Source organism: Mobula birostris, chromosome 12 (genome assembly GCF_030028105.1).
Source record: "Mobula birostris isolate sMobBir1 chromosome 12, sMobBir1.hap1, whole genome shotgun sequence".
In the NCBI taxonomy this organism is placed as follows: domain Eukaryota; kingdom Metazoa; phylum Chordata; class Chondrichthyes; order Myliobatiformes; family Myliobatidae; genus Mobula; species Mobula birostris.
This window is the reverse complement of record NC_092381.1, coordinates 23,137,117-23,163,652: the sequence shown is the minus strand read 5'-3', so window position 1 is coordinate 23,163,652 and position 26,536 is coordinate 23,137,117. Positions and strand designations below refer to the sequence as shown.

The following is a 26,536-nucleotide window of genomic DNA, read 5'->3' as shown; positions in this document are numbered from 1 at the left end:
GGTTAAGGACATTCTTATCCTCAGAAGGGTACCTGCATTAGTTGAAGTGTAATCACAACTTTGGTCAAACCCTTAAGACCAAGGTTAATAGATCTGATTGCAACAAACTCATTAGATTTATACCTGACTTTCCTAGAGCCTTATTTGACTTTGTGTCAAAGTGTCAGACATCCTTGTACCAAGAATGCAGAACAAACTTGTAGATTATCGCTGTAAGCCATCACTAATAGGTTTGAATTATCATAAAGACTTAAAAGCAGCCTTTGCGCAATGATTAACCAGGTGCCTGAGTTGCTCATGGTGTCTGTTTGTCTTTCTAACTGCAGAGCTGAAGATGATGGCAGCAGGGAAGTTCGCGAGTTTACCTCGCAAGACCCATGGTGATCGCAAGTACTCCCTCACATCCTCCATGGAGGCGCTAGATGTCGAGGGCACCCTCTCCAGCCGGCATTCCAGTTTGTTCCAGAGCGTCTCCATCCATGGCACGCTCCCGAGAAAGAATAGCAGGAAGCTATCTTTTCCAACTTATGGCACAAATGGACCCGTGGAAACTTCGCCCCTAAGCTTGCCATCTCGGTTGCACAAAGCATCTTGGTTATGTGATGTCATTGAAGAGCATCCCTCGCAAGAGGCCAAGGAAGGCCTTTCTGGGTAACTGATTACATTACTACGAAGTCATTGCACTGAGGATGATGGGGAATAGCCCAGTCGGGCTATAATGTTGTTTGTCATGTTTAATTTGTTCGAGTTAGAAGTATTGTACACTATTATACATTTACCTACTAAATACTGAAAGGTCTGGATGGGGTGGGGTGCACATTGAAGATGTCTTCATTAGCAAGGAAGTCTAAGATCTGTGGGCACAGCCTCAGAATAGATGGATATCTCTTTTGGACTAAGATGAGGAGGAATTTCTTCAGCTTTCACCCTAAGAGGATGTTGAATTTGGGGAATTTATTGCCACAGAGCAGTTTTTAAACAGAGATTATAAACACCAGAGATTCTGTGGATGCTGAAAATTTTGAGCAACACACACAAAATTCTGGAGAAACTCAGCAAGACAGCGATTTTCTTGGCTGATAAGGGAGTTAAGGGCTTCGGGGCAAAGGCAGGAAAATGGGATTGAGAGAAAAATATCAGGCATGGTTGATTGCTGGAGCAGACTCAATGGACCAAGTGGCCTCATCCTGCTACTAACTTATGGTCTATTCCTTAAACAAATTGTGGCCACCATCCTGGGGCACATGCTGGAGGTATTTTTAGGAAGAGCAGTGGGACACGGAAGGCGATGCCACTCATTAACATGGTTGTTACCTTCAGGAATAACCAGGCCAGCTTATTGGTCAGTTTGAGCCATTGCTCGCACTGCATCCAGGTTACCTCTTGAACTCCACCTTTTGGAATCGGAATTGGTTAAGTGTACTGATATACTGAGAGAAGCTTGTCTTGCATGCTGTTAATACAGATCAATTCATTGCAGAGTGCATTGAGGCAGTGCAAACAATAACAGAATGGAGAATGAAGTGTAACATCTACAGAGAGTGCAGTGAAGGTATACAAGAGGGTGCAAGGTCATAATGAGGTCAAGAGTCAATCTTAACATACTAGGGAACCATTGAATAATCTACTGATGGGGGGGATGGGAGCTGTCTTTGAGCCTGATGGTACACACTTTGAGGCTTTTGTATCTTCAGCCCAATGGAAGTGGAAAAGAGAGATTGCCTAGGGTGAGTGGGGTCTTTGATTATGCAGGCAGTGTGAAATACTATCAGAGTCCATGGCATGGATGCTGGTTGCCGAGATGTGCTGAAGAGAAGAGCAATTGCAATACCAAGCCATGATCCATCCAGATCGAATGCTTTCCATGGTGCACCAATAAAAATTGGTGAGCAACACACATCAAAATTGCTGGTGAATGCAGCAGGCCAGGCAGCATCTGTAGGAAGAGGTGCAGTCGACGTTTCAGGCCGAGACCCTTCATCAGGACTGAAAAAATTGGTGAGGGTTGATTAGGACGTGCCAAATTTCTTTAGCCTCCTGAGGAAGTAGAGGCACTAGTGAGCTTTCTTGGCTGTGGCATCTGTGTGGTTTCCAGTCTGCCGTGGAAGAGAATTGTTTCAAAAGACTTGGGGTGAACAGTATTGGGTCCTGCATTCGAGTGCTTGCTTGAGTAAGTTGCGTTGTACGTTGTACAGTTTGTGTTAGTGCTGGTCTTTAGTGAGCACTCACCATGCATTGGCATTAGTCTTGACCTGTAGTATTATTACACAGGATCACCATCCAATGAACTGTGCTGTGACCTGCCTATGCGGTCACTCGAAGGTAGATTTGGACCTTCCTGTGACATCTTCCCTCAGTCCCCCTGGTGACTCAATAACTCAGCCTAGTTTACCCCAAGGTGAGCTCAAGAGCCACAGGGTAATGTTGCAGCTCTGTAAATACCTGGTTACACCACACTTGGGCTATTGTGTTCAGTTCTGGTCACCTCATTATAGGAAGGACGTGGAAGCTTTAGGGAAGGTGCAGATGAGAATGACTGGTATGCAGCCTGGATTGGAGAGTTTGTCTTATGAGAACAGGTCATCGAGCAAGCCAGAGATTTTCTCGTTGGAGTAAAGGGGGATGAGAGGCAATTTCATAGAGGCATTGATAGAGTGGACAGCCAGCACCTTTTTCCCCAGGACAGAAATGGCTAATACAAGAGAGCATAATTTCAAGGTGATTGGAGGAGAGTGTAAGAGGGGATGTCAGAGGCAGGTATTTTATACAGAGAGTGATGGGTCTTCATCATTTAATTCTGAATGTACAGTAATAGGCTGTTTTATTTGCTTTGTATTGGGAGTATTGTGTACAAGTTCTGGTCACCACACTACGGAAACGATGTGGTAGTTATACCGTGAGTGCAGAAGAGATTCACCTGAAAGTTGCCTGGAATAGAGGGCAGCAGTTATGAAGAAGGTTCAGATTGGCTGGGTTTATTCTCACTGGCTGAGGGTCACCAGAGGGTGATTATGAGGGGCAGAGGAAAGATAGGTAATCATTTCTTTTGCCTCAGGGCAGGTAAGTCTTCAACTAATTAACACAGATTTAGGTGAGAGGAGAGAAATTTAAAGGGCAAACACAAGATTCTGCGGATGCTGGAAATCCTGAGCAACACACACAAAATGCAAGAGGAACTCAGCAGGTCAGGCAGCATCTATGGAGGGGAGTAAACAGTCAAGACCCTTTATTAGTCCTGATAAAGGTCTGTTTATTCCTCTTCATAGAGATTCTATGCTGTAATATATCAATGAATAAACGTAGGTTAAGATGGAAATAAATTTAAAAGTAACTGCAAAGACTAGAAATTTGAATCAAATCTAGAAAATGCTTAGCAAGTGTGGAGAGAGAAACATAATTAATATTACAGTTTATCAGAATTGGGAAAGAGAGAAGTTTAGTCTCACATTGAGGAAGAGTGCTTGGTGTGGTGGGGTGAAAGCAGTGGAGGTAGAAAGGAAGAAGGTAATGTGTCTGATAGGGTAAGGCCAGGGTTGCCATGAGTATAAAATAATCTGGTTAATGACAGCAGTTAGGGATAATCTGGACCAAGTGTTGTGAAATGCAGGGGTGTGGGAGATGTCTGACCATACTAATGAAGGGAGTAAAACAGCCAATATCACCCATGGGTGACGTATCCAGTGCAGATGGACAGTTTTAATACAGAGTAAACAGGCCATTGAATTCAGTATTGAACCTGGAAGTCTGCAAAAGTGCCAAGGTGGAAGATGAGATATTCTTCCTAAAGCTTGTGTTGGGCTGCGTTGTAACAGGGCAGGAGAACACGGACGGAGAGATCAGAACGGGAATGAGAAGGGGGAATTAACTAGTGGCTGAGGGTCACTCCTGCAGATCTACAAAGTAATCATCCAATCTGCACGGTAGAGAAGGCCACGTTGTGAATGCTGTGACTGGAAGAAATGTGTGTGATTCACGGCTTCATCTGACACATGTTGACATGGAATGGCTTGTTTACGAGTGTTCACACTTATCTTTACCAGTGGCAGGTTCTTGCAGGTTTGACTGTAAGGCTGAAAACATTTCTTATTCAGCAATCTACTTGGAAAATCTCACTCTCAAGGGCTTTACAACTCATGTTCTTGATATTTTTTACTTTATTATTATTATTTTTTGATATTTGCACAAGTTGTTGTCTTTTGCACATTGGTTGTTTGTCTATATTTGTTTGCAGTTTTTCATTGATTCTATTGTTACTTACTGCGAATGGCCCATAGGGAAATGAATCTCAGGGCTGTATATGGTAACATAACTGTACTTTAATACTAAATTTACTTTGAACTTTTAAAAGAAGTCAGAAGCAAACTTAGATGTTGTAAGTCTAATTAATTTTATTGGCTGTAGTTGACACAGCACATAATCTTCTGTTGTAACTTTCCATTCTCGCTCTGTCCCTTTTCATCCTGGCCATCCACTCTGTCACTCTCATCTTTCGTTTCCGTGCCTCGATCTTCCCGGTTAACTTGCCCAGTTAAAGATAAGGTATCAGCCTTGGTTCAGCGGTATCTCGCTCAATTCTGGTTCAGAAGATCTGTTGCAACTGCTCTTTACCATTCTCTCTGGCGGAAGGTTATATGGGGAGGGAAAATGAGGAGACATTGCTCAGGTGGGAATAAGGCCTAGTGCTGCTGAACTGCTTGTCAAAGAGCACAGGTTACTAGGCAACCTCAAACATGGACGTCCTTGAGCTGGCCAATAGACTGAGGTTAACACAGAACATATGAGTTATCGTTTAAAGGCCAAAGTAAATGCGAAATACATTTGCTCCATGTTCATGTGATACACAGCACTGATTTATTTATTTATTGAGATACAGCGAGCCCTGATTTAATCTATCCCTAATCACGGGACAATCTAGAATGATCAATTAACCTACCAACCAGTACGTCTTTGGAGTCTGGGAGGAAACCAGAGAGCTCGGCGAAAGCCCACACAGCCATGGGGAGAATGTACAAACTCCTTTCAGCAATGTGTGCTGTGAAAATTAAATTAACCAAATCATACTTAATGAACTCTAAATAGATGGTGCACACACAAAATGCTGGAGGAGCTCAGCAGGTCAGGTAGCATCTATGGAGAAGAATAAACAGTCAACGTTTTGGGCTGAGGCTCCTCATCAGTCCGAATGAAGGGTCTTGTCCTGAAGCGTTGACTGTTTATTCCTCTCCATAGACGCTGCCTGACCTGCTGAGTTCCTCCAGCATTTTGTGTGTGTTGTTCAAGATTTCCAGCATCTGCAGAATAGAGTCTCTTGTGTTCTCTATAGAGGTGCTATTGCTTTTTCAATGTTTTCAGTAGGTTGTGTGAAACTGTCCTGTTGTGAGGGAGATTTCTTGATGCCAAGATGAAATATTTAGCTTGATGAGCAATCGGTGCAGATGTTATCATGGATGAGGAATGCTACTGTGAGCAATGGAGTGAATTTTAGTTCACCAGATAACCCATCACCGTGACAGAGAGATTAGAGTGCCTGGGGAGGGGGGTGGGGAGCAGGGATCACTGCTTTTCAAAGTCTCGTTCTCAAGTGCTGCACTTTGTGTTTTTTTTTTGTTTCATGAACTTGCAGCAAGACCAAGCTGTTACCTGATTAACAGTAAACTTGGCTGCAGTTGAAATGATTGCTGTCTGCTTCACGGCTTACAGGCTGCAATAGTGCTACTGTGGTGAGTGTGATGACTCACGGTGGGCTTGATCCTACTGCCTCTCTGTGGCTAATTCATTATACTGACCCAGGAGGCAAGAAGCAGAGATCTTCTTGCAACCAATGTCCAAGTCACAACAAACTGTGCAAATAACAAATAAATAAGCAATAAATATTGATAACGTGGGATGAAGAGTCCTTGAAGGTGAGGTCATAGGTTGCGGGAACAGTTCAGTGATGGAGCAAGTGAAGCTATTCTCACTGCTTCCAAGAGCCTGATGGTGGTTTCTGAAGCTGGTGGTGTGAGTCCTGAGGCTCCTGTACCTTCTTCCTGATGGCAGCAGTGAGAAGACAGCATGGCCTGGGTGGTGAGCGTCCCTGATGATGGATGCTGCTTTCCTGTGACGGTGCTCCATGTAGATGTGCTCAATGGTGAGGAGGGCTTTACCCATGATGGACTGGGCTGTATCCACCACTTTTCTGTTCAAAGGCATTGGTACAGGTGAGATTTACCAGGATGCAGCCTGGATTGGAGAGTATATCTTATGAGAACAGGTCATCGAGCAAGCCAGAGCTTTTCTAGTTGGAGTGAAGGGGGATGAGAGGCAATTTCATAGAGGCATTGATAGAGTGGACAGCCAGCACCTTTTTCCCCAGGACAGAAATGGCTAATACAAGAGAGCATAATTTCAAGGTGATTGGAGGAGAGTGTAAGAGGGGATGTCAGAGGCAGGTTTTTTTATACAGAGAGTGATGGGTCTTCATCATTTAATTCTGAATGTACAGTAATAGGCTGTTTTATTTGCTTTGTATTGGGAGTATTGTGTACAAGTTCTGGTCACCACACTACGGAAACGATGTGGTAGTTATACCGTGAGTGCAGAAGAGATTCACCTGAAAAGTTGCCTGGAATAGAGGGCAGCAGTTATGAAGAGGGTTCAGATTGGCTGGGTTTATTCTCACTGGCTGAGGGTCACCAGAGGGTGATTATGAGGGGTAGAAAAAAGATAGATGATCTTTTTTTTGCCTCAGGGCAGGTAAGTCTTCAACTAATTAACACAGATTTAGGTGAGAGGAGAGAAATTTAAAGGGCAAACACAAGATTCTGCGGATGCTGGAAATCCTGAGCAACACACACAAAATGCAGGAGGAACTCAGCAGGTCAGGCAGCATCTATGGAGGGGAGTAAACAGTCAAGACCCTTTATTAGTCCTGATAAAGGTCTGTTTATTCCTCTTCATAGAGATTCCATGCTGTAATATATCAATGAATAAACGTAGGTTAAGATGGAAATAAATTTAAAAGTAACTGCAAAGACTAGAAATTTGAATCAAATCTAGAAAATGCTTAGCAGCAAGTGTGGGAGAGAGAAACATAATTAATATTACAGTTTATCAGAATTGGGAAAGAGAGAAGTTTAGTCTCACATTGAGGAAGAGTGCTTGGTGTGGTGGGGTGAAAGCAGTGGAGGTAGAAAGGAAGAAGGTAATGTGTCTGATAGGGTAAGGCCAGGGTTGCCATGAGTATAAAATAATCTGGTTAATGACAGCAGTTAGGGATAATCTGGACCAAGTGTTGTGAAATGCAGGGGTGTGGGAGATGTCTGACCATACTAATGGAGGGAGTAAAACAGCCAATATCACCCATGGGTGACGTATCCAGTGCAGATGGACAGTTTTAATACAGAGTAAACAGGCCATTGAATTCAGTATTGAACCTGGAAGTCTGCAAAGCGCTGAGATGGAAGATGAGATATTCTTCCTAAAGCTTGTGTTGGGCTGCGTTGTAACAGGGCAGGAGAACACAGACGGAGAGATCAGAACGGGAATGGGACGGGGGAATTAACTAGTGGCTGAGGGTCACTCCTGCAGATCTACAAAGTAATCATCCAATCTGCACGGTAGAGAAGGCCACGTTGTGAATTCTGTGACTGGAAGAAATGTGTGTGATTCACGGCTTCACCTGACACATGTTGACATGGAATGGCTTGTTTACGAGTGTTCACACTTATCTTTACCAGTGGCAGGTTCTTGCAGGTTTGACTGTAAGGCTGAAAACATTTCTTATGCAACGATCTACTTGGAAAATCTCACTCTCAAGGACTTTACAACTCATGTTCTCGATATTTGTTACTTTTTATTTATTATTATTATTATTTTGTTTTTTTGGTATTTGCAGAATTTGTTGTCTTTTGCACATTGGTTGTTTGTCTATATTTGTTGTGTGCAGTTTTTCATTGATGCTATTGTTACTTACTGCGAATGGCCCATAAGGAAATGAATCTCAGGGCTGTATATGGTACTTTATAATAAATTTACTTTGAACTTTTAAAAAGAAGTCAGAAGCAAACGTAGATGTTGTAAGTCTAATTAATTTTATTGGCCGTAGTTGATACAGCACATAATCTTCCGTTGTAACTTTCCATTCTTGCTCCCTCCCTTTTCACCCTGGCCATCCACTCTGCCACTCTCATCTTTCGTTTCCGTGCCTCGATCTTCCCGGTTAACTTGCCCAGTTAAAGATAAGGTATCAGCCTTGGCTCAGTGGTATCTCACTCAATTCTGGTTCAGGAGATCTGTTGCAACTGCTCTTTACCATTCTCTCTGGCGGAAGGTTATATGGGGAGGGAAAATGAGGAGACATTGCTCAGGTGGGAATAAGGCCTAGTGCTGCTGAACTGCTTGTTAAAGAGCACAGGTTACTAGGCAACCTCAAACATGGACGTCCTTGAGCTGGCCAATAGACTGAGGTTAACACAGAACATATGAGTTATCGTTTAAAGGCCAAAGTAAATGCGAAATACATTTGCTCCATGTTCATGTGATACACAGCACTGATTTATTTATTTGTTGAGATACAGCGAGCCCTGATTTAATCTATCCCTAATCACGGGACAATCTAGAATGATCAATTAACCTACCAACCAGTACGTCTTTGGAGTCTGGGAGGAAACCAGAGAGCTCGGCGAAAGCCCACACGGCCATGGGGAGAATGTACAAACTCCTTTCAGTAATGTGTGCTGTGAAAATTAAATTAACCAAATCATACTTAATGAACTCTAAATAGATGGTGCACACACAAAATGCTGGAGGAGCTCAGCAGGTCAGGTAGCATCTATGGAGAAGAATAAACAGTCAACGTTTTGGGCTGAGGCTCCTCATCAGTCCGAATGAAGGGTCTTGTCCTGAAGCGTTGACTGTTTATTCCTCTCCATAGACGCTGCCTGACCTGCTGAGTTCCTCCAGCATTTTGTGTGTGTTGTTCAAGATTTCCAGCATCTGCAGAATAGAGTCTCTTGTGTTCTCTATAGAGGTGCTATTGCTTTTTCAATGTTTTCAGTAGGTTGTGTGAAACTGTCCTGTTGTGAGGGAGATTTCTTGATGCCAAGATGAAATATTTAGCTTGATGAGCAATCGGTGCAGATGTTATCATGGATGAGGAATGCTACTGTGAGCAATGGAGTGAATTTTAGTTCACCAGATAACCCATCACCGTGACAGAGAGATTAGAGTGCCTGGGGAGGGGGGTGGGGAGCAGGGATCACTGCTTTTCAAAGTCTCGTTCTCAAGTGCTGCACTTTGTGTTTTTTTTGTTTCATGAACTTGAAGCAAGATCAAGCTGTTACCTGATTAACAGTAAACTTGGCTGCAGTTGAAATGATTGCTGTCTGCTTCACGGCTTACAGGCTGCAATAGTGCTACTGTGGTGAGTGTGATGACTCACGGTGGGCTTGATCCTACTGCCTCTCTGTGGCTAATTCATTATACTGACCCAGGAGGCAAGAAGCAGAGATCTTCTTGCAACCAATGTCCAAGTCACAACAAACTGTGCAAATAACAAATAAATAAGCAATAAATATTGATAACGTGGGATGAAGAGTCCTTGAAGGTGAGGTCATAGGTTGCGGGAACAGTTCAGTGATGGAGCAAGTGAAGCTATTCTCACTGCTTCCAAGAGCCTGATGGTGGTTTCTGAAGCTGGTGGTGTGAGTCCTGAGGCTCCTGTACCTTCTTCCTGATGGCAGCAGTGAGAAGACAGCATGGCCTGGGTGGTGAGCGTCCCTGATGATGGATTCTGCTTTCCTGTGACGGTGCTCCATGTAGATGTGCTCAATGGTGAGGAGGGCTTTACCCATGATGGACTGGGCTGTATCCACCACTTTTCTGTTCAAAGGCATTGGTATTTCAACAGGATATTGGTGTTTCCAAAACAGAATCTGATCAGCAACTTTTAAAATTACTGAGACTCTTTCTCCCCCCCCCCCCCCCCCGCCACCTTTCCCTCGGTATCACGTTCCGTCCAGGGGAATATGCACTCCAGGCCCTTGAACTCCAATCTTGGAGATGTGTTTGCACCCTGTCCACCACTCTTGAGTGAGATGTTGTTAATCTGATGAAAACCTCTCACTCAATGTCAGTCAATGTCAGAAAATGCAAAGAGTTGATCATTGACTAGAGGAGGTAGAAGCCGGGTGTCCGTGAGTCAATCCTCATTAGGAAAATGCAGGTGGAGAGGGTCAGTAGCTTTAAATTCCTTGGCATTATCCTATCAGGATCTGTCCTGGGACCAGCACTTAAGTGACATCACAACGAAAGCACAGCAGCACTTCTTCTTTCTTGGAAATTTGTGTGGATTCATCATATCATCAAAAACTTGGACAAATTTCTATAGATGCGCAGTGGAGGATATCCTAACTGGTTGCATCATGGCCTGGTATGGAAACACCAGTGCCCAGGAATGGAAGAGGCTACTGAAAGCGGTGGATACAGCCCAGTCCATCACAGGCAAAGTCCTCCCCACCACTGAGTACTACACACCTACAAGGAGTGCTGTTGCAGAAGAGCAGCATCCATCATCAAGGACACCCCACTGTCCAGGTCGTGCTCCCTTTTCGATGTTGCCATTGTGAAGGAGGTATGGGAGCCTCAGGTCCCACACCACCAGGTTCAGAGATGGTTATTACTCTACAACCATTAGTTTCCTTAACCAGCATGGATAATTTCACTCACCACGACTCTAAGCTGCTTCTATGATCTGCAGAGTCACTTACAAATACTCCTTACAAATAATACTGAGAACATGAGTTGTATTTGCAGTGTTTGTCTTTTGCTCATTGGTGTTTGTCAGTCTTTGTTCATGTATAGCTTTTTGTGAAATTCTGTTACATTGCTTCCTGTAAACAGCTGCTAGAAAATAAATCTCATTAACATATATGCACTTTGATAATAAATTTACTTTGAACTTCCAACTTTTTGAAGTTTGGACGTGGCAACAACCTGGCATCAAACAGGAAGAGAGCTGATTATTGGTCATTTGGTACCAATTTCACTTTTACATTGTACCTTGGAGATATGTTGCTGGGCAGTGAGGAATGCTGCAACAATAAAATTCAGAATCGAAAGCAGAATCAGGTTTGACGTCACTGGCATATGCCGTGAAATTTGTTGTTATGCAGCAGCAGTACATTGCAAAGCATAATAATAAAACTGAAGACTGTAAGTTTATATAATTGTTATATTAAATAAGTAGTGCAAAAAAAAAAGGTGAGGTAGTGTTCATGGGTTCAGTATCCATTCAGAAATCGGACGGCAGAGGGGAAGAAGCTGTTCCTGAATCGTTGTGTGTGTCTTCAGGCTTCTGTACATCCTTCCTGATGGTAGCAATGAGGAGAGGGCGTGACCTGGGTGATGGATGCTGCTTTTTTGACACATCCCTCTTTGAAGATGTCCTGCATGCTGGGGAGGCTAGTGCCCATGATGGAGCTGACTGAGTTCACAACTTTATGTAGCCTATTTCAATCCTGAGCAGTGTCTCCCCCATACCAGACAGTAATGCAGCCAGTTAGAATGCTCTCCACACTACACCTGTAGAAATTTGTGAGCGTCTTTGACCTCTGTCTTCAAATAGGTTGTTTCTCTCTTTCTCAGTTCATCCTCTCTAGAGCTGCTTTACTATCTATCCAGAAAATGCATTGTGTTACAAGCAGGTAGGCTTGTGATCAGGGCTGGTCTTTTACCCACTGGCCTAACAAAAAGGGACGCTCCCATTTCTCCATAAGTAGGCCAGCTTGTGACAGCACATGTATTTGAAGTTGAATAACACTTTCAATTCGTGGCTTTCTGTCCAGGACCGGACAGGTGTTGGCAAAGATGGGTTTCTGTCAGCACCTGTTGTTCCCTGTGTTTTGTGCTTGGTGCTGTGCAGAGGTCATGCTGTCAGTGTGACATTTACCCAAGCTGTATGTCTGTCTGTGTGAGCATCCTCCGAAGGTAAAGTGATTGCACACTGCAGCTGTTCAGTCTCTCTCCATGTCACTTCATGAGGTTGGCTTAGAAACAGGGCTGTCAGCTGTGGAGTCAAACTCCACCTGTAACCTGAGCTAGTAGATTAGGGACGCTGTATTGTTAACGGAGCCGGTTTTTGAATGAGATCTTGAAACTGAAGTGCAAACAGCCTCCTGAATCTGCAGGCCTTTGTTGTCTCCACATATCACCTCTGCTCCTTTCCTCCTTTCCTTCCCCCACTGGGTCCATCAGCCCTTCCCTACCGAGATCAGAATCCAAATCCAGATTACCGTTACGGATTTAAGTCATTCCATTTGTTGTTTTATGGCAGCAGTGTAAGGCAGAACTAATTACTGTAAGTCACAGTGAAAATACAGAGTGTAGGAGAGGACTGGTGAGGTAGTGTTCATGGATTTATGGTCTAGAATCAGAATCACAATCACATTTAATATCACCAGCATATGTTGTGAAATCTTTTGTCTTTGTAGCAGCAGTACAATGCAATACATAATAGAAAAAACGGTGAATTACAGTAAATATATATAGTTAAATTAAGTAGGGAAAAAATAGAAATAAAAAAGTAGTGAGGTAGTGTTCATGGATTCAATATGCATTCAGACATTGGATGGCAGAGGGGAAGAAGCTGTTCCTGAATCATCGAGTGTGTGCCTTTGGGCTTCTACTCCTCAGCTTTTTCTCTCCGGTCCTGCTGAAGGGTCTCAGCCTAAGATGTCAAATGTACTTTTTTCCATGGATGCTGCCTGGTCTGCTAAGTTCCTCCAGCATTTTGTGTGTGTGTTGCTTGGATTTCCAACATCTGCAGATTTTCTCTTGTTAGTGAAATGCTCCATTTGCTTTAATGATTGCACAGTCCAAGGATGTTTTTTTTTATTAATTTGTTGAGATTCAGCATGGAACTCGCCCTTTGAGCTGTGCTCCAAGCAAGCCGCGATATAACCCTGGTGTAATCAGGGGACAACTTACAATCACCAATTAACTTACCAACAGATATGTCTTTGCCTGAGGGAGGAAACCAGAGCACCCGGAGGAAACCCATGCAGTCTCTGGAAGAATTCTTACAGACAGTGGCAGAAATTGAATCTGGGTTACTGGTACTCTAAAGCGTTGTGCTAACCACCACTCTGCCTTGCCACCCCAAAAATATGGAATGCTTCTAGGGCAGCCTGCAAGTGTCTCCACACAGGCATGCCCCAAACTTACTAACCTAACCCATACGTCGTCTAGAATGTGGGAGAAAAGCAGAGCACCCAGAGGGAACACCCACAGTCGTGGTGAGAACATATAAACTCCTTACAGACACAGCAGAATCAGAAACGGAATCAGGTTTAATATCACCGGCACGTGATGTGAAATTTGTTAACTTGACAGTAGCAGTTCAATGCAATACATAATATAGAAGAAAAAAAAGTAAAAATAAATAAGTAAATCAATTACAGTATATGTATATTGAATAGATTAAAACTCGTGCAAAAGCAGATATATATTAAAAAAGTGCGGTACTGTTCATGGGTTCATTTAGGAATCGGATGGCAGAGGGGAAGAAGCTGTTCCTGAATGGCTGAGTGTGTGCCTTCAGGCTTCGGTACCTCCTGCCTGGTGGTGACAGTGAGAAAAGGACATGACCTGTGTGCTGATGATAAGCAGAGATTGAACCCCAATCTTTCCATCGCCGGTGCTGTAAAGCGTTATGCTAACCACTATGCTACTGTGTTGCTCTTCCCCAGTATCTCAGGCCTTGCCTGATAACGGTGAATTCTCAGTTCCAGCTGCATCTACTCTGTAACCATTTATGCATTTTCTGTTCCTCCCAAACCCATTCATTCTGGAGATAACATTTGATGTATCATAATTAAATTCCCACATTATTAGCTGGGGAGGACACTGCACTTTGTCGAAGGAACATTCACACTGGGCCAACTGGCAGGTGTCCAAAGCAGTCTCTGAGGATGGGACTGGGAGGTGTTCGAGGCACTTCTGCACGCCTGGTTCATTATTGGCATTTGGTTAATTAACGTTTGGTTCGGGCTGAATGTGAGTGTGGAAAACTGATCTCAGTGCAGTGACCCACCTGCATTGTGGGCCTCTGTCTAGGCTTGCAGTTCTCATATGTCTCGTGTTTCATTGAAGACCATTTGACCCATTGAGTCTATGCCAGCTCTCAGAGCAATCACATCAGTCTGCTTCCCCCACTTACTTCCCTTATTCACCTGTTCAGTGTTTTTTTTTTGATTTGTACAAGTTGACCATATTTGCGTGTTGGTTTCTCGTCCATCTTTGTGTGCAGATTTTGATTGATTCTATTGCATTCCTTTGTTCCACGGTTACAGTCCGTTTGGGGGTAACACGGTAACGTAGCGACTAACAGACTGCTTTGCGGCACCGGTGACCCAGGTTCAATTTCCTCCGCTGCCTGTAAGGAGTCATATGCTCTCCCCGTGACCACGTCCACTCTCCTCCCACACTCCAAACACGCAGGGGTTAGTAAGTTAAATGGGTGTAAGTGGGCGGTGTGGGTTTGTTGGGCTGCAAAGGCCAGGTACTGTGCTGGATCCCTAAATAAATAAAACGCTGTGAATGCCAGCAAGAAAATTAATCTCAGTACAGCATTTAGGACATAGAACATAGAAATCTACAGCACATTATAGGCCCTTCGGCCCACAATGTTGTGCCGACCATGTAACCTACTCTAGAAACTGCCTAGAATTACCCTACTGTGTAGCACTCTAAGCTCCATTTAAGAGCTCTTAAAGGATTCTTTTGCATCCGCCTCTACCACCGTCGCTGGCAATGTATTCCACGCACCCACCACTCTCTGTGTGAAAATCTTACCTCTAACATCCCCCCTCTATCTACTTCCAAGCACCTTAAAACTGTGCCCTCTCGTGTTAGCCATCTCAGCCCTGGGAAAAAGCCTCTGGCTATCCACACGATCAATGACTCATCCACATGATCAATGCCTATTTGAGGGCATATACATTCAAAGTTCAAAGGAAGTTGTTTATCACCATATATAACCTTAGGATTTATTTCCTTGCAGGCATACTCAATAAATCCATAATAGAATATTAACCTTATCAGGATCAATGAATGGCCACACCGATTTAGGCATTCAACCATGACTGCATATGACAACAAACTTTGCAAATACCAAAAGTAAGAAGTAGTAATAATAATAAATAAGCAATAAGTATTGAGAACATGAGATGAAGAGTCATTGAAAGTGAGCCTATAGGTTGTGGGAATATTTCAATGATAGGGCAAGTGAAGTTGAGTGCAGTTATCCCCTTTGGTTCAAGAGCCTGATAGTTGAGGGGTGATAACTATTCCTGAAGCTGGTGTGGGTCTTGAGGCTCCTGTACCTTCCTGATGACAGCAGCAAGAAGAGAGCATGGTGGGGTCCCTGATGATGGATGCTGCTTTTCTGCAGCAATATTTTGTGTAGATGTGCTCATTGTTGGGGAGGGCTTTACTTGTAATGGACTGTAGAATTCTCCACTCAAAGGCATTGGTATTTCCAAACCAGGCTGTGGTACAGCCAGTCAATATGCTCTCCACTACACATCTAAAGAAGTTCATCAAATTTTTTGATGTCATGCCAAATCTTCGTGAATATCCAAGGAAGTAGAGGCACTGCCGTGCTTTCTTCATAATTGCATTTGTGTGCTGGGGCCAGGGTGGGTGTTCTGAAATAATAACACTGAGGAATTTAAAGTTGCTGACTCTCTCCACCTCTGATCCTCAGATGAGGACTGGCTCATGGACCTCTGGTTTCATCCTCCTGAAGTCAATAATCAGCTGCTTAGTCTAGCTAACATTGAGTAAGAGGTTGTTGTTATGGTACCATTCAGCCAGATTTTTAATTTCCCTGCTCTGTGTTGATTTGCACCACTTTTAATTCAGCCCACGACAGTGGTGTCACCAGCAAACCTGCATATGGCATTGGAGCTGTGCTTAGCCTCACAGTCATAAGTGTAAAGCGAGCTGAGCAGAGGGAGAAGCAAAACACAACAAACTGTGCAAATACAAAGAGCAATAATAATAAATAGCAATAAATATTGAGAACATAACATGAAAAGTCAGTGATGAGGCAAGTGAAGTTGAGTGAAGTTATCCGCACTGATTCAAGAGCCTGATGGTTGAGGGGTAATAACTGTTCCTGAACCTGGTGGTGTGAGTCCTGAGGCTCCTGGACCTCCTTTTTGATGGCAGCAGTGAAAGCAGAGCACGGTGGGGGTGGGGGTCCCAGTCCCTGATGATGGTCACTGCTTTCCTGTGACAACACTCTGTGTCGATGTGCTCAGAGTGGGAGGGCTTTACCCCTGAAGGACTGGGGTGTATCCACTGCTTTTTGTAGCACTTTCCATTCAGGGGCATTGGTGCTTCCATACCAGGCTGTGATGCAGCCAGCCACTATACACTCCACCACACATTATTAGACCACAGCATTGTTTGCTGTCTTGACTGTCGAGCAAGTAGAGCAGGGACTACCAACCTTTTTTATGCTATGAAGCCTTACCACTAACCGAGGGGTCCATGGACCCCAAGCTGGGAACCCCTGAAGTAGAGTACCCCTAATGTTACTCATTGGTAGGAAATTCAAGTGGGGCACAGAATACAACATTTAATGAAAAGGTGGTTCTTGGAGGGCTGGAGACCCTTACAGGAAAAGGAGATGTGAAAATGTTTAACACAATGAAAAATCTAATATTTTTTCGGTGGAATGGAAGGTCAGTGTAGCTCAGCCAGGTTGGGGACTGGAAGGTCAGTATCCTGTGTGTATTAGATATGGGCAGTAGGGTTTTTGATTAGTGGCTTTTACAGACTTTAGATGTGTGACTTGTGGATTATCTCTTGCAAGCAAGGCCATTGTTGGGTAGCCAATGAGCCTTGAACTCAGAACTGTATCTATCTTCATGGAAGAGTTCACATGAGTACATTATGAAGATGAAGCAAAACAAATGCGCTTTTTGACAATGAGAAATGGTCTTTAAAAGGCATTTGAACCAGTTCCTCGTTCGGAGAAGTTTAGAGAGACGTGGCCAAATGCAGGCAACTGGGACTAGCTTTGAAAAGCACCTTTGTTGGCATGGCTGAGATGGGCTGAACGGCCTCTTTATGAAGGCTACAGATAAAGGACTAGTAAGTGGGCTCTCGATAGCATGGATATGATGGGCTGAAGGTCCTGTCTCCATGCTGCATGACTCTAAGACTCGGTGTTGCTGCTTATATTTGCCTTGCCTTGCCTTGCACCCTAAACTTCTGGTGGAGTCGTTGGGGCGCCGTCATTTATCCCGTTTAAACAAATATGGTCCCTAATGAGAGAAAAGCAAAAAAGCTGCAGGTGCTGGAAATCTGGAAGAAACACAGCAAATACTGTAAAAGGGTCTCAGCCCGAAAAGCCGACTCCTTATTCTTCTCCTCAGAAGCTGCCTGATCTGCTAAGCTCCATTTCGTGTGTGTTACTCTAAGTCAGGGGTTCCCAAACATTTTTGATGCCAAGGACAAATACCATTAAGCGAGGGGTCCATGAACCCCAGTTTGGGAACCCATGCTCTAAGTGTTGTAAAGACTCGGTGGTTCCAGCCCTCCATGAAATATCACAGCTTTTATGTATATTTCCACTCTTAATGTTAAGTTTCAGCCTGTATGCAAGCTCACCCAGATTACTGATCCCTGATCCTGACTCTGGTTCTTGGTAGTATAACGGTTAATGTTACAGCGATAGGAAGATTGGGGTGCTATTCTTGCCACTGTCTGTAAGGAATTTGTATGCTCTCCCTGTGACTGTGTGGATTTCCTCCAGATGCTCCGGTTTCCTCCCACATTCCAAAGACATACGGTTAGGATTTGTAGGTTGTGGGCATGCTATGTTAGCGCCAGAAGCACGGCAACTCTTGCAGGCTGCCTTTGGTCTGTGTTGGCCATTGACACAAACTATGCATTTCACTGTACATTTCAATGTATCTGTGACAAAGAAACCTAATCTTTATCTTAAACCTACCGGTGTTTCTGACCCCAGATGTCCCAGAAACCCCAACCCTGATCTCAGGAGTAGGTGGATCTGTGTAAGTCAGCAGATAATGAGGTGATTTACTGTTGGCTTCGACGCTCTGGACCAGGTAGTTTCTTCCTATACCGTAGCCCTCTATGATTCTTGGCTCTTTAACAAAGATGTAAAGAAGCACTCCATGCACAGAAGGGTGCTAATGTGGAGATATCTCTGTCTCTCTGTCTCTCATAGCTTGGTTCAAATTCAGAAATGAAATAAATGAATGTTTCGTGAGTGTAGGCAAAGCAAATTGAGGCACAGATCAATGAAGATTTAATCAAAGGGCAACACAGCTGCAAGGGACTGAAAAACTTGTTCCTTGTTCAGAAGAAAACTGAGCAGTGGATGGAGAGTGGACTGTGCTCCTCACTGACACCTGGTGGCTAATGCTAGAACAGCAACTGCAGAATCCCACAGTGACCCAGCACCTCTAAGATTGGACTCATAAGCCACTTGAGAGCCCATAAGTAGATCAACAGAAAGAAGACCATCATCCTCGATCTCGAGGGATAGCCACGACGAATGCACCTCTTCATGTGAAAGCCCTTTTCAAGCCAGTGACAAAAGCATTGCGGACAATGGAGGCAATGTCTGAAGAGTGTGGTGAGGTAGAAGCAGGGAGTTGGACATCAGCTGCACACTGAGATTAAGGATCAGCTTTATCTGTCATATGAACATTGAAACATACAGTGAAATGCACTGCCAAATCAAATCAGTGAGGATTTGCTGGACAGCCTGCAAATGTAGCCACGCTTTCGGTGCTAACATAAAGCCACAGATCATAAGGTAGGACACAAGAGCAGAACTATGCCACTTAGCCCATCCAGTCTGCTCCACCATTTCATCATGGCTGACTTATTATCCCTCTCAATCGTATTCTCCTGCCTTCTCCCCATAAACTTTGATGCCCTTACTAATCAAGAACCTATCAGCATCTGCTTTAATTTCCCCAATGATTTGGCCTCCCTCTGTGGCAATGAAATTCACAGATTCACCATCCTCTGGCTAAAGCAATTCCTCTTCATCTTCATCTCTGTTCTAAAGGGACGTCCTTCTATTCTGGGGATGCACCCTCTGGTCCACTCACTAGCCCTAACTACACATCTTCGCAACGTAGGAGGAAACTACAGCGCCTGAAGAAAATACACACAGTTATGAGGAAAACGTACAAACTCTTTCCAGACTGTAGTGGAATTGAACCCAGGATGGCAACGCTACAACAGTGTTAGGCCAGCCATTATGCTGTTCCATTACTGACACACGGCTCTAGGCTTCAATGGATGTCTCTCCAAATGAACTTTTAAAACATGAATAAACCCATATGTGAAATCTGCCGAGTTCTCTGTGGTCAAACTTCAACCTAATTTCATTCCTGTCAGGAGGAGGGAGGAGAAGATGGCGCGACGCAGCGTGTGCGGCCATTCCGAATGATATCGTATGTGTAACTAGGGACTGTGCACAATCCTGATTTGATGGAGACAGCCGTGAGAAGCACTGAGGAATGCCTGGAGAAACTTCTGAAATGCCTGCTTTGCTGCCACTGCTACTGTGCGATCGAGAATCTCCGGAGGAGAAGGCCCCAAATATTCGGCTTTGCCTATTGCCTGTTGCCGGGGCTGGGGTTGAAGTGCTCGGTGTCGGAGAGCTGGTCAGAGGCTTGGAGTTTTCGGACGGACTCTGAGTCGGACAGCGGTCGGATGCTTCCAGGATGCTGCATCAGCAAGTTTGCGGCGCTGGAGGTTCACCGTCTGCGTGAGATGATGGGACTTTCGAGAGACTTTGAGACTTTTTACAGTGCCTATGGTCTGTTCTTTATCAAATTACGGTATTGCTTTGTACTGTTGTAACTATATGTTATAATACTTTATACTTTATAGTCACCAAACAATTGGTACTAGAATGTACAATCATCACAGCGATATTTGATTCTGCACTTCCCACTCCCTGGATTACAAATATTAAATATTAAAAATACTAAAAATAGTTAAAATTAGTAAATATTAAAAATTTAAATCATAAATAGAAAACTGGGAAGTAAGGCAGTGCAAAAAACCGAGAGGCAGGTCCGGGTATTTGGAGGGTGTGGCCCAGATCCGGGTCAGGATCCCTTCAGCAGTCTTATCACAGTTGGAAAGAAGCTGTTCCCAAATCTGGCCATACGAGTCTTCAAGCTCCTGAGTCTTCTCCCGGAGGGAAGAGGGATGAAAAGTCTGTTGGCTGGGTGGGTCGTGTCCTTGATTATCCTGGCAGCACTGCTCCGACAGCGTGCGGTGTAAAGTGGACGGAAGATTGGTTTTGTGTGATGTGCTGCGCCGTGTTCACAATCTTCTGCAGCTTCTTTCAGTCTTGGACAGGACAACTTCCATACCAGGTTGTGATGCACCCTAGAAGAATGCTTTCTACGGTGCATCTATAAAAACTAGTGAGGGTTTTAGGGGACAGGCCAAATTTCTTTAGTTTTCTCAGGAAGTAAAGGCGCTGGTGGGCCTTCTTGTCAGTTTTTCAGTCAGTTTGTCATGTGTTTCTGTGATATCATTCTGGAGAAACATTGTATCATTTCTTAATGCATGCATTAGTAAATGACAATAAAAGAGGACTGTGTGTCCTCATAATCTAAAAAAAAGATGCATTTTTGGAGAAACATATTATTAGATTATGAGGACACTCAGTCCTCGTTTATTGTCATTTGGAAAAGCATGGTAGAAAAGCATCTTCCAGAGTGATATCACAGAAAAACAGGACAAACCAAAGACTAACACCGACAGAACCACATAATTATAACATATAGTTACAACAGTGCAAAGCAATACCATAATTTGATTAAAAAGTCTCAAAGTCCCGATCGACTCCTGATAGTCCCCGATAGCAGGCGGCAAAAGGGAGAAACTCCCTGCCATAAACCTCCAGGCACCGACAACTGCCGATGCAGTGGAAGCACCCGACCACAGCCGACACTGAGTCTGCCCGTCCGAAAACTTTGAGCCTCCGACCAGCCCCTCCAATACAGCCTCCCGAGTGCCATCCTCTGCTGAGCGCCTTCGACCTCGCCCCGGCCGCCGAAACATGCAAAGCCGAGGATTCAGGGCCTTCTCCGGAGATTCCGGACCACACAGTAGCAGCGGCAGCGAAGCGGGCATTTCAGAAGTTTCTTCAGATGTTCCTCCGTACTCTCACGTCTGTCTCCATCAAATCAGAATTGTGCACGGTCTCCTACTTAACACATAACAGATATCATTCACCAGAGTAGCTGCGTGCACTGCGTTGCGTCGCCATCTTCTCCTCCTCCTATTTATGGGTGAGTTTATTTATAATAAATACGTGTCTTTAACTTGAGACTCCTGTCCATTTATGTACACATTGTATGTACAATCCATTTTGTGTATGTGTGTATATATATTTAGATATATAGTCCTATATATTCTGAGGCTGTTGTCCATTAATGTGTCTATTCACATATGTTCTGCAAAGCCATTATATATTTGAATTATGGAGTTCTCATTGACAGATTTGAGGAAATACTACTGTAATGTTGTTTAAAAATATGCCAAGCCAAAACTGACTTTACAGATGTGTGTGAGGTGAAATCATTCTTCACTCTTTAAACAACTGTATTTTCCTGCATGTCATTCCAACAATGAATTACTGCACAAGAACTTAGACAGATTAGGAGAATGGGGGAAGAAGTGGCATATGGAATACAGTGTAGGGGAAGTGTATGGTGATGCACTTTGGTAGAAGGAATAAAGGCATAGACTATTTTCTAAATGGGGAGAAAATTCAGAAATTAGAGGTGCAAGATTCCCCAAAGGTTAACTTACAGGTTGAGTCGGTGGTAACGAAGGCACATGCGATGTTAACATTCATTTCAAGAGGAATAGCATATTAGAGGAAGGATGTGATGTTGGGGCTTTATGAGGCATTGGTCAGATTGCATTTGGAGTATTGTGAACAGTTTTAGGCACCTTATCTAAGGAAAGGTTTCCTGGCATCGGAGGCATTCTGGAGGAGGTTCACGTCAATGATCCAAGGAAAGGGAATGTTAACATGTGAGGACTGTTTGATGGATCTGGTACTTGCTGGAGATCAGAAGAATGAAGGGGGATCTCTTTAAAACTTACTGAATACTGAAATGCCTAGATAGAGTGGACATGGCAAGGAGGCTTCATATAGTGGGGAGGTCTAGGACCAGAGGGCGCAACCTCAGAATAGAATGAAGTCTCTTTGAAACAGCGATGAGGAGGAATTTCTTTAGCCAGAGGGTGGTGAATCTTTGGAATTCATTGGCTATGGAGGTCAAGTCATCGGGGATAAATAAAGCAGAGGTTGATAAGATCTCGATTAGTAAGGATATCAAAGGTTACAGGGAGAAGCAGGAGAATGGTGTTGGAAGGGAATGATAAATCAGCCGTGATTGAATAGCGGAACATATTCAATGGTCTGAATGACCTATGGTTAATGGTATGGTCTAACCAGCTCTTTTTCTCACCAACAGGGACATCTCAGACTTTACCCTAGAATATGTCAAGGTACGTAACTTCTTCTAAAGTATCACGTGTCCAATGACCAGATTTACTCGAAGTGTGACTGACCGACTGCTGGGTTTTGAGGATGAAGTAGCTTTCCACCCTCTCCGCCCCGATCACGTGTTTGCTGTCCCCTTTAAAAAGTGCAGTGATGTTACAGCTCTTCAGAAGTTAAATACTTTTCAAGTGTCACAATGACAAAGCTGTTCCTGTTAACCTCAGCAACTGTGATAAATGGTCAATAGAGCGGCTTAAAAGTCCCAATCACCTATGTGTCCCATGAGTAGATAGAGGGTGATCTAGAGCTTCTCATTCCAACACACCACAGCAAGTTCCTAAGACGTTTATGTGTATATGGTGAATAAAGTCGCTCCTTCATCCTTGTTGGTTTTAGTAATGTTTCCAATAGTAGGAGAGTCTTGGACCTCAGAACAGAAAGATGTCTCTTTAGAACAGAGATGAGGAGGAATGTCTCTAGCCAGAGTGAGATGAATCTGTGGAATTCCTTGCCACACAGCTGTGGAGCCATTGTTGGGTATATTTAAAGCAGAGGTTAATAGGCTCTTGATTAGTAAGGGTGTCAAACATTACGGGGAGAAGGCGGGAGAATGGGGCTGAGGGGGAAAATAAATCAGCCATAATGGTGGAGCAGGCTTGATGGGCCAAATGGCCTAATTCTGCTCCTGTGTCTTATGCTCTTGTGTTCTAGGCGGTTGTTGAAAGCTGATCAAGTGACATTCCATATGACACCCCTCAGTTACTGATCTACCATTCACCCCAGCATCTGTTAATGCAGGAAACCAAAAGCGCAGAATGGGAATGAACCGAAACCTGAGATCAGATTTGGATTCATTCACTTATCACGAGCGGATTGAAACATGCAGTGAGATCTGTCATTTGTGTTAACAACCAACACACCCAGGGATGTGCTGGGGTCAGACCACAATGTCACCACACAAGCCGGTGCCAACGTAGCATGCCCACAATGTCACCACACAAGCCGGTGCCAATGTAGCATGCCCACAATGCTCGGCAGAGCAACACAACTAAGCACAACATACCAAGCAACACACACAAAATGCTGGAGGAACTCAACAGGCCAGGTAGCAACCATGGAAATGAAAAATCAGTCGACATTTCAGGCCGAGGCCCTTCATCGGGACTGGGAAGGAAGGGGGAAGAAGATGGGGGGGGGAGAAGTACAAGGTGGTAGGTGATCGGTGAAACCGGGAGAGGGGGAGGGGTGAATTAAAGAGCTGGGAAGTCAATAGGTGAAAGAGATAAAGGGCTGGAGAGGGGGGGAATCTGATAGGGGAGGGTAGAAGACCATGGAAGAAAGGGAAGGGGGAGGAGCACCAGAGGGAGGTGATGGACAGGTAAGGAGATAAGGTGAGAGATGGGAATGGTGAAGGGTGGGGGGGGGAGTGGAATTACAGGAAGTTCAAGAAATCAGTTTTCATGCCATCAGGTTGGAGGCTACGCAGATGGAATATAAGGTGTTGGTCCTCCAACCTGAGTGTGGCCTCGTCGCAGCAGTAGACTGACGTGTCGGAATGGGAGGTAGAATTGAAACATACCAAACGACAAAGCAACAATAGCAAACCAAGCCCTGTTCCTCCAACCCACCCACCCACACACGTACAGTCCCCTAACGCTAGGCAGGCCATCGTCAGCCCCCAGCAAACTTGTGGATTTGCAGACGTTGTGTTCCTTTGACTTCCCCAGCGGACTTGCAGAGACTCCCAGGTTCTACGCAGCATTGATGCTGGGTTATTATTTACAAATGTACTGAAATGCAGGGTAAAGCTTCTAATTGCAAGCCTTCCCGACAGATCACTCCACGTGTAAGTATGTTGAGGGAGGAAACAGAGAATGCAGAATATGGTGTTACAGTTACAGAGAGGGTGCACTGCAGGCAGACAATAAGGTGCAAGGACTGGGGGGAAGGAGACTTCATCCTCATTCTGCAACTCGTTCTCAGTGTTTCTTGTTTACTTATTGATGTTTTTTATATTTGCACAGTTTATTCTCAGCACATCAGTTGCTTGTCAGTCTTTTCAGTTTTTCATTGGTTAAAGTGTATTTCTCTGTTCTACTGTGAACACCTGCAAGAAAATGAACCTCGGGGTGGTACTTGGCGGACATCTACAAACTTTGATGACAAGTTTACTTTGAATATTGATCTTTTAGCCTATGATGGGTCGATTCAGGAGCCTGATAACAGCGGGATAGAAACTATACTTGAGTTTGGCGGTTCAATCTCTCAGACTTTCCAGAGGGAAGGCGAGAGCAGGAAAGGGTTCTTGATTTCTGTGAGCTGTTTTCCCGGGGCAGTGGAAAGTGTACAGGTTATACTATAAGCACCTTCACTGATTGTCAAGCGTCTGGGTGCTTGATCTGTGGCTTTTTAAAGGCCGTAATATGTGAAATGGCCTCTTTGGGGAAAATGGGTAGAACAGCTGCTCTGAACAAGATTAAACTGTGAGCAAGCTGGACAGGATTTCTTACAAACTAGGAGCTGCTTTGATTTGTCCTGGCTTGTGGGATTTAGAAAACCCTGCAAACTAAATAATTGGTTGCACTTACTTTTCAACATTACTGGTCACACAATCAATTGGAGGAACAGGCTAAGATCACCCTGCTTGTTGGATATGGGACACTGAAAAAGTGCCAGGGGATGAATGTATAACTGCTGGTTCCCAGCCGGAATACATTGGACCCTTTCTAACAGCAGGCGTGACGTGCCAGGGAAATGGGCACCAGCACTTTTCAAAGCCGTTTCAAACTTTCCCCAGCTCCCCTTTGATGTGAGGGACTTGAGGGAAAGAGCAATGGGAACTACAAAGTGTTTGTTTATGGTGATTACAGAGTCAAACAACATAAGTAGCTGAGTAATTATTGCAGATTACTGCACAAACCAGGAAGAAACATCATTAAAGTGATTGCCAAGCAGCTTAATTAAAATAATTCCTTCAATGCTAGTAGCCTTTTGTGCTTTCCTGAGTTGCTTCACTCCATCATCTCATCTCATTATGTGTCTGGCTAGATCTAAACTCTGGAATTTCTTGCCTAGACGGCTCGAACTCACTCTACTTTAAAGTTCACATTAGTACAATGGCTGGTTGTTAGTGGTCTGTTTGTGAATAGGGGGTGTGCGGGTTGCTTCAAGAAGGTGACGGCTGGAAAAATAGTTGCTCACTTCAAGAGGACTGGAATATACAGTAAAAGCAAGGATATTGACTTTATAAGGCACTGGTGAGGCCTCACTTAGATTATTGAGAGAGGTTTTGGGGCCCTTTACCCAAGAGAGGATGTGCTGACAATGGAGAGGGTTCAAAGGAGGTTCATGAAAATGCTTCCAGGATTGAAAGGCTTGTCATATGAGGAACACTTGATGGCTCTGGGCCTGTACTCACTGGAATTCAGAAGTTGGGGGAATCTCATTGAAACCTATTGAATGTTGAAAGGCCTTAATAGAGTGGATGTGGAGAGGATGTTTCCTATGACAGAGCAGTCTATGACCAGAGGATATGCCTCAGAATAGAGGAACGTCCATTTAGAATGAAGATGAGGAGGGATTCCCTTAGCCATAGAGTGATGAATCTGTGGAATTCGTTGTTGCAGATGGCTGTGGAGGCCAAGTCATTGAGTATACTTAGGGCAGAGGTGAATAGATTCTTGATTAGTCATGGTATGAAGTGTTATGGGGAAAAGGCAGAAGACTGGCGCTGTGGGGAAAGTGGATCAGCCATGATGAGTTCGCAGAGCAGACTTGATGAGCCAAAATGGCCTAATTTTGATCCTACATCTGATGGTCTTATCCTTTTAAAGTCAGAAAATCATTTGGCAATGACTGTACTTATGAAGGACATTTCTAAACCAAAGTACAAACTGCAAGCATGAGCTGAAGAAGTCATAGTGGAAGACCACGCAATGAAATGAAACGCTATTGAACTGATAG

General features: G+C 44.1%; 1 protein-coding gene across 4 annotated transcripts in view; it reads left to right on the top strand.

The window, feature by feature from the left end:
- The window catches only part of bcar3 (BCAR3 adaptor protein, NSP family member), a 209,905-nt gene that overhangs the window by 114,646 nt on the left and 68,723 nt on the right, over window positions 1–26,536 (top strand). For 3 of the 4 annotated variants that reach the window (XM_072273465.1, XM_072273466.1, XM_072273468.1), the window contains 2 exons: window positions 327–651; window positions 22,545–22,578. In XM_072273465.1, coding sequence (XP_072129566.1) covers window positions 327–651; window positions 22,545–22,578 — 359 coding nt within the window. Of the gene's footprint in view, window positions 1–326; window positions 652–22,544; window positions 22,579–26,536 lie in introns of those variants that run through there. The other variant, XM_072273472.1, reaches the window with a different exon arrangement.